General features: G+C 48.8%; 1 protein-coding gene across 1 annotated transcript in view; it reads right to left on the reverse strand.

The window, feature by feature from the left end:
• LOC126548518 (wings apart-like protein homolog) overlaps positions 1-12,446 on the reverse strand; it is a 115,306-nt gene that overhangs the window by 17,257 nt on the left and 85,603 nt on the right. The window contains exon 16 of the mRNA XM_050196740.3: positions 8,140-8,228. Within this exon, the coding sequence (XP_050052697.2) occupies positions 8,140-8,228 (89 nt within the window). The remainder of the gene's footprint in view (positions 1-8,139; positions 8,229-12,446) is intronic.

The raw sequence follows: 12,446 nt of genomic DNA on the forward strand, positions 1-12,446 counted from the left end.
AAATATCCTGTGGAGGTATCGCCACACGACTGAAGCTCACAATGCACATGATTGGAAAAAAAAATATTTTTCTGAAATACAGTGGAACCCCGTTCATACGTTTTTCACCGGACCGGGAAAAAAAAACGTAACAGCCGGGAAAACGCAACAGTGAGGAAAGCTCCGAAAATGAATTAAAATAGTGCAGCTTCAACTATAGACAAGTTATTTCCACAGAGTGCGCTTAGGACTTAAAAAAGTCTAGAATGGTGGCTTGCCGTTTCTTTCGCTCGCCAGAAATCGCCACACGTTTCTCAATACCCTGGAAGGCCGCATTGCTGTCAGCGTCGCTGTGAGGTGCGACGTACCTGCGGAGGAGGTCCAGAGCCGCGACGGCTTCTCCAAAGCTAGGATTTGGCAACTCCCCGGCATCATGCGGCTCGTGCTCCTTGTCGTCACCGCGCCACGGCAATGGCAACGGACGAACGAACGAATATCCGCGGGAAATTTTGCCCTCTTTGGCGTAATCATGCTAACGTGCTAACGATTGTTTAGTATTACTGCGGAGCGCGCGCGTCCGAGCAGCCCGGTTGCACGCAGCGCGGCGTGGGAGAAACGTAAACAAGAGAGGAGAGCAGGCCCGATAGGCGGAGAAACGCCACGAGCAACGCCAACTTCCAGTTTCACTTTAGCTTCACAAAGAGTGACGTCAGGGCCTCTCCTGAGTTTCCTTCCTCCGTGAGTCGACCCGTCCAACAACCATGCGGTGACCGTAATCACAGTGATGATAGTAAGATCATTTTTCACGAATGGCCACTTAGTGGCGGCCTCATGCGGCCTCTCGAACTGGCGTGCGGCTTCTTACAGCCAGTTCCATAGCCAAGCCCGGCCAAGCCCAGCCAAAACTCGTCAAAAGCCAAAATGGCGGTTGGAGCGCGTTGTCTACTTTAGCCCAGGCGGGTTCGGGGTGCTAAGTTGCGACATATCATGCGGGAACGTTTTCACAGCTACAACGTAACAGCGGGGTTCCTTATACATTGGATCCTATGGAAGCTATGCCGGGACCGGATGAAAACGACGTAGCAGCCGGGAAAACGCAGCAGTGAGGAACGTAACAGCGGGGTTCTACTGTATTTGGGCCCAAATTTAAGGGTACGGCCTTTACATGGGTGCGGCCCTTACACAGATATATACAGTAATCTATGCCGTGTGTGGTGTTTCTGGTAATAGGGTGAACGCAGGAGATGTGCAAAGATGTCAATATCACAGACGCCAACAGGAGTGTTTCATACTACACAATCGCAACATGCAAAACTGGCTTTATGAAGGACTTGAACAGTGACTCTTGTGTGCAGTGCCTTGTTCAGGGACACATGCTATCAGCTCTCACAAACTGCTGCTGTTTCTGGCTACAGCAGTTAGTTCCCATGCCTAAGGCCCAAGCCATTATTTGCGAAAGCCACTGGTGTCCTCACTAAGGTGGACATGGTCTAACAATAAGCACCAGGTTTTTGCAGTACACCTTTGTACATCTGTCAGAGGTCATCAGCAGACAGCCAGATGGTACTGTCAGCCATACACTAACATTTTGCTATTAGCAGATACACACTCCATAACAAACACTTTTTTTTAACAAACGTTTAATTTGGATATAACTTAATAATTCAACTTCTTTTATTGTCGGTCTCAGGATACAAACTAAAAAGCCTTTAAATGGGCCCTAAAACACTTTTTCTAACTAATCATAGAACGGTGTATTAGAGTAGAGGCTTGGGCGAGTTGGTCGTGGTGATGCGGCTCCACGATTATCTTTATTTACATTGGCGGTATGAATTAAGCAAAGCCACTCATGATTTTGTGTGCATAGTGCCGCCTGCAGTGGGACCACGCTATCAGGAAAAGTGCAAGCAGCAAGGAATGAATGCTTCGTCTGCCTCTCGCTCCAGTGAGTCGCCGAAACTCGAGATTATGCAACCTCCAATACTAAAAGTGTGGGAAGACAGCTTAGAAAGTGTAACGCCCTCTCGGCCCACCAACTCTTTGCACATGCGGCAGTTTACCTCTGAAGCAGGGTGTGGAGCTGCGTATGTGCTCAGCTGCGCTTACAGCCATGATCGGCCATGGCCGAGACATGCCAAAAATCAAGAAGCGCATCAACTTACCTCCCCCGCCCCCCTCACTCACATCGCGCGGATTTGATCGCGGTACCTCCCCTCCTTCTCTATGCCTTTGCTTGCGCGGGAAGGTGGCACTCGTGAAGCCACTATCTTTCTTGTCTCACCCTCGCACACTTTCACTGGCACCTAAAGCGCACAGAGCGCGGGGCCCTATAGGATCTTATCACACTTGGACTTTTTACGGAACATGATGCGGGTCCACTTCGGCAGTTGCTCTTGTTCAGCAACAAGAGCGTGTTTTGAGAGGTGTGTTTGCAAGCAGCCGTTTGTAATTCCAACATCTGTGTCCGTGGAAGTTTCCCTTTATTGTCTTGGCATTGCTTTGTGGCGGCAGTGAAATTTCGTTATATTGAAATTGCATACAAACACACTTCGCTATATTGAGGTTCTAAATACATGGTGTTCTATGGACAAGAAGATATGAAAGGTTATATACTTTGTTATATCGAGAATTTTGTTATACTGAAGTTCGTTATATGAGGTTTAACTGTATCTGGATAAATTATATTCCACATTACTGGATTACAGTACAGTCAAACCTGGATACAGTCGAAACCCGCAATAACGAAATCGCCGGGGAAAGCAAAACATTTCGCTTTTGCGGGAATTTCGTTAGCGCGAGAATGAGGCAGAAAAGACAGGGAAGGGAATTGGCTTGCAAAAAAAAAATTTATTGCCAAAGTCAGTCAGCTTACTTTGCCGAGCCTTGCCTTGCAGCAATTTTACTGCTCTCGACTCGCACTGCAAGAAGTGATCCATTGCCACGTCGTCATCATGCTCACCGAAAAATTATCGAATTACATCGAAGGCATTCAACACATCCCGCGGGTTCGCAGTCCTCTCTTGATTTGGTGTCTGGTGGTCGTCGGCACCTTGGCAAACGCTACTTATGATGACTTCATCAGTCATCTCTTCATGGACGACAACACCTTCATCCACACGAACGAACTCATCGATGCTGAGGCCATTCGGAACACCATCTGTCACGGCAGAAAGTTCATCCCATGCGTGGGCCAGCGATGGCGGCACTGCGCCGTCAGCGCTGTCAACTAGTGCACCTTCAGGCGAATCTTCTTGCGATGCCACTGGATCAGCGCATAATGCTTGCCGAGTGGCAATGAAGCCGGCATGATTAAAACAATTAGCTATCACGCCTGGCGACGTCGCAACCCATGCGGCGGCCATCATCTCAAGCGCCATGAACATGTCCACTACGGTGGGACGCTTCAACTGGAGGTTCAGCAGCAGACGCTGAATCAGCCTCTCCTTGTAGGCGCACTTGACGCTACGAATGACACCTTGATCAAGCGGCTGCAGCACGGAAGTGCAGTTCGGTGGAAAAAAAACCAAGCGCACGTTTCCCAGTTCCATGTCATCGACATGATGGGCACTGCAATTGTCCAAAAAAAGGCAGACCGATCTGCCTGCCTTCCGCATGTCCGTATCGAAGGCCTCGAGCCAGCTGCCAAATATGGCCCGGGTCATCCATGCCTTCAGGTTCGCGGTGTACTGTACAGGCAGCCGACGATTTCCCTTGAAGCAGCGGGGCTTCTTACTTCTGCCGATTACAAGTAGTGGCCGTTTATCTGTGCCGTCCATGTTGGTGCACAACAAAATTGTTACACGCCGCTTGCGGTGTTTCCCCCTGCGGCATTTCTGGCCTTTTAAGTCCAGGGTCTTCGATGGCAGCATCTCGTAGAATAAGGCCATCTCATCTGCGTTGTAAATGTCCGAGGGCTTGTACTGGTCCAATACTTCTTTGTTGGTCAGCAGCCACGACGACGTTGTCAAAGGGTCAACGGCTGCTGCCTCCCCGGAAATGACTTTGGCCACTATGTCGTGGCAGGCTTTGAAACGGCTCAACCAGCCAGGGCTAGCCTTAAAATCAGCGTGCCCGAGAATGCATGCGAAGGCCAGCGCTTTCTGCTGAAGAACTCTGCCAGACAGTGGCACTTTGTTGGCACGCTGTTCACAAAACCATGCAAACACCGCCTTGTCAACGTCTGGAAAAGCCGCAGCACTCACCGTTTTGTTTTTCGCACTCACACCATTTCCGAGCGCGCCGAGAACGGAGGCCTTGTTTTTCAGAATTGTCGATATGGAACTGCACGCAATTCCAAATTCTTCGGCGATATCCATTTTCTTTCTGCCCTTTTCAGCTTGGGCAATAATTGCAGCCTTATCCTGCAGTGTCATAAATTTTCTCTTTTTGGCTGGAGGCGGCATCTTAGCAGGCCGTCAAAGCAAATGGTCCGATCGGCACAGAGACACACAATTGACGCACTCTTGCACCAACGACACTGAGCACATGACCATGTGTGGCGGTACACAAAGCCCACTGATACTAAAGCGCCATCCGGATTATCGGAGCCTTCACGTGTAGTAGATGTCGATTTGGCTGCCACGCACGCAGGCGTTTCGCTCCGCATTTAGCACAAGCTGTAATGGCACACAGGATTAAATAAAATGTGCTCACTGCGAGATCGCCTACGGTTCTTGTCTTCTTTTTTTTTTATTTGTATCATTTAAATGCTAATTGCATTTTTGGCCCGGACACTGCGCAGTCGCTCGTTGCGACGGGCGAACGACCACCATCATCATCATCGCTGTCGTCTGTCACGAGAGGTGGTGCGAGGCTTTTTTTATTGTAAACAATGATGGCGGCGGCCACGCAAGTGTTCTGTGGCGGTAGTTAATGCAATATAAGCGCACAATGAATGCATTTGAGCAGTTTCCGGACACAACTAGTGTTACATGAGTAGATTATTTGCGGACTGTCGTTTCAGAAAATTTCGTTGATGAGGGATTGCTATAGAAAAAAGTTTCGTTGTCGCGAGATAGGAAATGCATTGACTCCTATGGCTGTTCTCCGGGGATCCGAAAATATTTCGTTGCGGCGAGAATTTCGTTCCCTCGGGATTTCGTTACCGCGGGTTTCGACTGTATAACGAAATTGAAAAAAGATCGAAATTTTTCGTTATATCCAGGTTTTCGTTACATGCAGTTTCGGTTTAAGACTGGTAAGGATCATGCCAAAACGAAATGAAAATGTGACAGATATCAATTGAAGTGAACTCGCCATTCAAAGAACTTATTTAATAGAGAAAAACTGCGTAATTTTCGCTTGCAGTTTTTGCCCGATCGAAACCACTACTAGGCACTCCAAGGAAACTAAGGTATCCAGGGCTGCTTTATCGTCCTGCGAGCCGACAAAACGGCGCAGAACGTCAACCGCGTCCATCAGTTCCCTTGCGGTAGGCATCGCACAAAACGTATCAGGCTCTGACGAACCGTCACCTTCAAGGCTATCTTTAACGGTTTCCACAAGTGCCGCATCAGTCATCTCTTCCGTAGACACGGCGCCATTGTCCACGAACAAAAAGTCACACAGTTCGACACCGTCAGGCACCCCACCGTTCATGTGTAGTTCATCCCACGCTTCTGCGACCTCGAGTGGGCTTGAAGGTTCGTCTTCAAGGACTGTAGCTTGAAAGGCCTGATTTACCTGAACCTTGGCGAAGCAATTGGCGATCACTTCTGATCCGACCTCTTCCCAGGACGCAGCAAGCATTTGGATTGCTTGGTAGATATCCACTTCCGTCGGCCGTTCAAGGCGGATGTCCAGGAGCATCTTTTGTATCAATCGACGGCTGTAACAGCATTTAAAGCTGTTAATAACCCCTTTGTCTAAGGGTTGTATGAGAGAAGTGCAGTTAGGTGGCAAATACTGCAGCTCGACGTTCGAAAGCTGTAGGCCTTCCACATGGTGCGCGGAGCAGTTGTCAAGCAGCAAACAAATGTTGCGGCCTTGTCGCTTGACATCTTGGTTGAACTCCTTCAGCCAGTCGGAAAAAATTGCAAGCGACATCCACGCTTTGGAGTTTGCCACATATTTTACTGGCATCCGCCTTGTTTCCTTAAAACATCTGGGCCGGGCATTGCGGCCAATAACCAATGGGATTCGCTTGTCGCTGCCATCAGTGTTGGCGCAAAGCAAAACCGTCACACGGAGTTTACTTTGCTTTCCATCGCGGCAGTCTTCTCCCTTTAGTGACAAAGTGCAGTTCGGTAACATTTGATAAAACAGGGTCGTATCATCAGCATTATAAATGTCGGCAGCTTCATAGCGGCTGAAAATGCCGGGAAGCTTCTCGGCCAACCACGAGGCAGCAGCATCGCTGTCTGCGGAGGCAGACTCGCCAGATATCACCTTTCCGATGACACCGTGCCGGCTTTTAAATCCTTGTAGCCAGCCGTTACTCGCTTTGAAGTCGTCGTGGCCCAGGATGCAAGCAAAATCTATGGATTTCTGCTGCAAAATCGCGCCACTTATGGGCACGTTTTGTGCTCATCTGTCCAAAAACCATGCAAACACAGCGTTGTCCACATCAGCATACATCGACGGCACTTGTGCCCGACTCCATCGCAGTGCGGATGCTTCGTTCTGCAGCAAGAATGGTTGACAGGGAGCTGGCTGGTATATTGAAGCGGGTAGCGACATCCTTCTTTTTTTCGCTGGAGGTAGCTGCATTCAAAATTGAGAGCTTATCTTGAAGTGACAAAACTTTGCGTTTCCTAACAGCGGAACTCATCACAACGAACCGACACCGTAAACACACACCTGCACATGCATATCAACACGCTGACGAAGAAGGCTTATCATAAATGCACCGCAAGACACCACCAAGAATTTGTCATAGTAGTGCCACATAGTGTCAAGCTACAAAATGAAAGCTTAAAAGTTGCTACACTTGCCATGGAGCGGCGCTCAACATAATCATCACCGAGGTTTGCTTGTTTGCTGCGATTGCAAGCGTTCTGCTCGCTGTCTACTTTACCTTTTGATATAAGAACTTAAACAATCTTCATTAAAGTTGCACACTGCTCGGTCGAATTTTGGGCAAAACATTATAAGATACAGCTAGATCTGCGCCGTGAATTCGTTACATCAAGGTCAACCGCCGTAACGCGTTTGTTACATGGAGGTCACCTATACATGGGCTTCAATGGGGGATGTGTTGGCGAATTGAAAAATTTCATAAAATCCAGGAATTCGTTACATAGAGGTTCAACTGTATGTCCCTGTTTGTAATTGCCGCCAATGGACAGATTGTGAAGAATATCATGCTGCAAAAATTTTTCAGATCCTTTAACTATTATAACTGGAGTTATTTATTGCAACGATGCCCGGCTTTCTCTATTTTCGTTTCCACTAGCATGCTGGAAGTTACACAGCAGGGGAGCCAAGAGTGCAAAGCCCTGCTTAAATGTTTAGTGTCGTGGCAACAAAAGAGCTTGTTGCGGCGCCCCATGGCCACGCAGACTGGCAGTGTAAAGATGAAATGATTGTTCTGTTTCTTTGAGATAGCAGACATATACAGTAAAACCTTGTTAATATGTAGTTGTTGGGGAACGTGGATCAGGTATGCACTAAGCAATGAATTAATTAACCGACAATGGCAGATGAGTACCTAGAGACTTACCGTAGAGAAAAGAACTACGTCTTAATTTTCACTCAAACACACACGCAGACAAGACATGCTGCATGACAACATTGCAAAAGCGATAGCAAGCAATTTCCTATAGTTTCTGACATGAAATTGTAATTTCCCTGCTGGATGCAGTAACATGTGACTCACGTGTGAGCTCACAGCAGCATCTAAGACAGATCAGCAAAGTTTTCTTACTATGTTCAAAGAGTATTTCAGGGCTCCTTCTTTACTGTGAAGAGAACCTTATAAGACAGCATGATGCAGTATTCACTACAAGACACAATATCTGAGGGTGAAGCCGCCTTGAACAGAGGCTCTTTATGGTAGTGCATTGCAGTACAAGGTTACACACTACGACAACACACTCAACATCAGAGCATTCATTACAAATTTCTTGTGATTCAACACTGGTAGCAGATGCAATTTAGAGCGGTCTTTACATTCATAAGAAGCTACAACAATACTGATGTTTGAACCCAGTGAATAGTTACCTTGTTATTCTGGACAGCACAGCCAAGGAGCAAGGCAATGTAGGCACACACTATGCTATGTTCCATGTGCTTGCCAGCTTTCTGAAGGGCTGTAATCAAGAGAATAAACACAGAGGAAGTCACAATTATTTCATAGCAATTAACATATGCCATTACAGCGGCATGCAAATACAGACTAGTAGCTCTCAAATTTAATCGGGAAAGATAAAGAAAGCCAAATATGAAATCACACATAAATAAAATTTAATGCAAGTTCTTATGCTTAAAAATTTTGTGCAAGTAAACCACCTGCTGCAAGTTGGCAGCCATGCCTGCACTCGCTGGTGATGAGCTTATTTAGCTCAAATTCAGTCAATTCAAGGATGCTGAAGACCAAAATTTAAGGAAGGAACTTTAGGGGTGGTTTAGATTCGAGGATTAAAAAAAAAAGTGCCAGTTTTTCATTGAAACTGTTAAATATGGTGCATAGCTAGCGCCATCTAGAAAAGTCAGTATTGCAGCAGCTACTAGCCGTGCCAGCAGCCAACCGCACACAAGCGAGATCGCCATTTTGACCTGTGTTGTGTCGGCCGTATCGGTGTGCAGTGTAGTGTTATCGCGATGGCACCAGGCAGGAGATGCCACTACAGTGCCACTTTCAAGCGAAAAGTTGTGATAGCCGCAGAGGCATCGTCGAACCTTTAAGCCGGGCAGAACTTCGGCGTCGACAAGAAAAACGTCCATCGTTGGAGGCAGCAACTTTTTGCGTGCGCCACAACGAGGATGGCATTTAGCGGACCAAAGAAAGGCTGTTATCCCGAAGTGGAGACAGTTTTGGCCGACTTTGTTCGGACACAGAGAGCAGCTGCCCTTCCAGTGACAACAGAAGTGCTCCAAGCGAAAGCTAGGGAACTTTCGAGGGAGCGAGGCCTAATGCCAAGGATTAACGCCAAGAAGCCAGCTAGGGCTGGCTTCAGAAATTCATGAAGCGCTTCGGCTTCAGCCTTAGGGCAAGGAATGCACCAAGCCTATCGACAGCTACATCAGGTTGTAAGAATGAAGGAAAAATGATTTATTGGCTTAGTTACATAGCTCCAGTTGGAGAAGCCCACTCCATGCAGGAGCAAGTTAAACGTCCGAGTTCACATCAGTACCCTCTGTCCTACTGCACCAAAAGTCTCCGCTTTTCATACCATCGTCTTCCTTAGGCGAGTCTACTAGGGAATCTGAAGACTGTCCAGCAGCAATTCACACTTGTCGAATCCGTTTCGATACCACGCCCAAGCACGGAACGCAAGCAGTAATCCCACCTCCGGAGTCCGATGGTATGGAACATGCTGCAGGATAGCAACCTGCGAATCCAAGGTTGCCGTCGTTGTTCGGTAGCATTTGATGGTGGCCCCCCTCTTCATTAGTTCAGGCTGTCGGGTAGTGATGGGGATTGTGACCTTTTTTGGAGCCATCAACAGTTGGTGCCCGCGCTGCGTTGACATCTGGATAGGCGCTGAGACGTAACGGGCATGTTTCGCGACAAGCTTTGACCACTGTCAAACCAGTAGCATGAACGAGAGCTGCAGTAAGAAACAAGTTCAACAAGTAGCCCACGTCTCGCTGCCACTGCATTGCAGACAAGACGACTCAACTGCCTCACGCACTTCCGGATGCCGTGAATAGCAGCCTAGATTTTTTTGTGCAAATCGAAGTGATAAGAAATAAAAAATTATCACAATGATGCAGCTTGCGATAGTTGGCAGTTTCTTTTGAAGCACTGTATGTTACAGTATTGAAGCTAAGCTGGTTAGGCATAGCGTCACCCTTGGTATTTGCTCGGCACTGAGCAGACAAGTTGTGGGCGGCAACGAGCGGAGTGTGTCAATCTGATAACTGTTTGGCAATTCGAGGCACGCCATATGGGAACCTTGCAGCTAGCGTTTTTGTTCCTTAAGAAAAAGTGCATTTTTGCACATTTCACAAGTGACTGAAAATAGTTGCATGCAGCGCACTGCCACATGCACGCATCATTGCAGCAAAGTACGTTACATTTACACCATCTAGACAAAATTTCTTTCCAAATTTGTCCACTGTACAGTTAAACCTCAATATAACGAAGTCAGTAAAATTGGCAATTTGCTTCATTATATCAAAATTTTGTTCTATTGAAAGTCGACCTTTTATGCAAATAAGCACAGTTGCAGATCGATTTTCTTACATGGAAAGGGGCCACAGAATTTTCTTAATTATAAGGCAAACGAAAAAAGCAAATTTGATAGGGAAAACAATACACTTTAATAAATTTGGGAGTCGGCGACGAATGATACGATTTCATGCCAGGTAAGACAAAGATATCTTCTCGGTACAAATTAAGCGAAGGCAGCTAAGCTTTTGAGTGCACTCCTACCCCGTGGCTGATAGCGTCACCAGCCCTCGGACCACATGCCCAGATGGGCATGCGCTCAGTTGCCCTTAAGGCGCCAATACACTTCGACGTGACTCGGCGCGCGCGCGCGCTGTGGTTGCGCTACGTCACGCCAGGTCGGCTACGCCGCGCACCTGCCGCCTGTCGTGGAACATCGAAACAAATCTTTTCGCGCGCTTTCTCTGTCGGTAGCGATTGCCACCGCGGACCGGACTGTTGCTCGGCGATGGCACGGACGTAGACACATTCCGCAAGACGAAACATTAAGCAGGAGACACACGGTACGATTCGGCGTCCGATCCGACGTGCGGCGCCGCATGCTCCGGCATGCGGCATAGACGATTCGGGGCACACGGTGCGTGCATCCGATAGATTGAGTGGCGCGTAAGTTCCGCCCAGATCCAGGCCCCAGCTCGACTTCATAGCCACGTCGAGAAACGCAATATAAACTCTGCACAACACTGCTTCGCTTTACACGAACACTGTCAATAAAATCATGCCCCTGCAAGTGACAGAACACTTCACGACGGCGCGTTGTCCACTGACGACTCCGCTAACAGCCAGCGATAGGGCCGGTAGGCCTAGCTAGGCAGACGGCACTTACGATCCAACCCGAGCTCGTCGAAGAGCGCTTATGTTTGCCAAAACAATTAACACTGTACACTTAGGTCGCCCGTAATTAAATAGAATTGGTTTACTCGACGCAGTCGTTGCGAAGGGCAAACGTGCAAGCGAAGCGAGCAGCATCGCTCAGACGGTCGGTGTGGGATGTCTGCCCGCGAAATGATCTCGCGTCGCGGCTCCCGATCTCGCCAGTAGCTTAATGCTAGTGTACTAGGCGCTGCTTTGCATAACAGGCACACGTTCGAGATAATTTCATTGAAGTGGTAACTATTTCTTGTCGGAAACAAACTGCAGCAGGCAAGGAAAAAAAAAACACTGCGAAAAACCGGCCAGCCAGCGCCGCCTCCGTGGAGGGAACGTCGGAGAACGTCACATGCCAGCCGCGCTGTCATTGGCTGTGGCCAGACGACGGTGCGGTTGCCGGTCGCATCGGACGATGTAAATCTGCCTGGTTTGCCGCACGCCGGACGTCCGATCCGGCGCTTCGGCACGGCAAAACACCTCGATTCCGGCTGCCGTTCCAGCTCGTCGGACGACGGATCGGACGCCGGATCGGACACCGAATCGGACCGTGTGTCTCCCGTTTTAACAGGTCTCTCTCTCTACATAACACAGACACGTAGCCGCTGCCACTCCTTTTCGTCGCTTCAATAGCTTTCAGTTCACGAGTATAGCGGTCCCTCAGCCGCTTCCATAGTTTCAGGCACTCTTTGACTGAAACCGGGAAAACAAGACAAACAAACAGGCGCTGAGTGCATAGCATGTCCGGAGACGTATACACACACGTGCGTAGCATTGACGCTCCTGTTGAGAGGCCGGAGTACATGCGTATCTGCTCCCACGCGTTGTTTTCCCGCTCCGCATCCCAGTAGTCCATTCTTTTGGTGTCGTAGACACAAGGATGTTGCTGGACGGCCTCCAGAAACCTTTCGATTTCGGAGCCGCACAGGTCGGGCACGCTTTCTTGCGAAGAGGCCATCTCGTTCTGGCTCAGCCTGCCGAGTAGCGAGTCTCTACCTCGACGAGAGAGGGCGCTAGGCGCTAACTTGCTCTAGTGTTCCTGCATATGCTCCCGCAGGGAGCAGAGTTGCGCATAGGTCCGCCGCCGTGATCCAGCTCTGCAGCGAAGCCACTCCTCGCGCGCGCAGGAGCCAAATGCCGCGCGGTGTTCCGCCTTTTTCTTTAGTGGTCGCGAGCTACAAGCGCCAATTGTTCGCAGGCGCTTAGCAAAGGGCACTTCTTAATACAGGCTACGCTTGAACGAGTCATTCGTGCAGCCGGAGGGGGT

This window comes from Dermacentor andersoni, chromosome 1 (assembly GCF_023375885.2).
Source record: "Dermacentor andersoni chromosome 1, qqDerAnde1_hic_scaffold, whole genome shotgun sequence".
NCBI classification, from domain to species: domain Eukaryota; kingdom Metazoa; phylum Arthropoda; class Arachnida; order Ixodida; family Ixodidae; genus Dermacentor; species Dermacentor andersoni.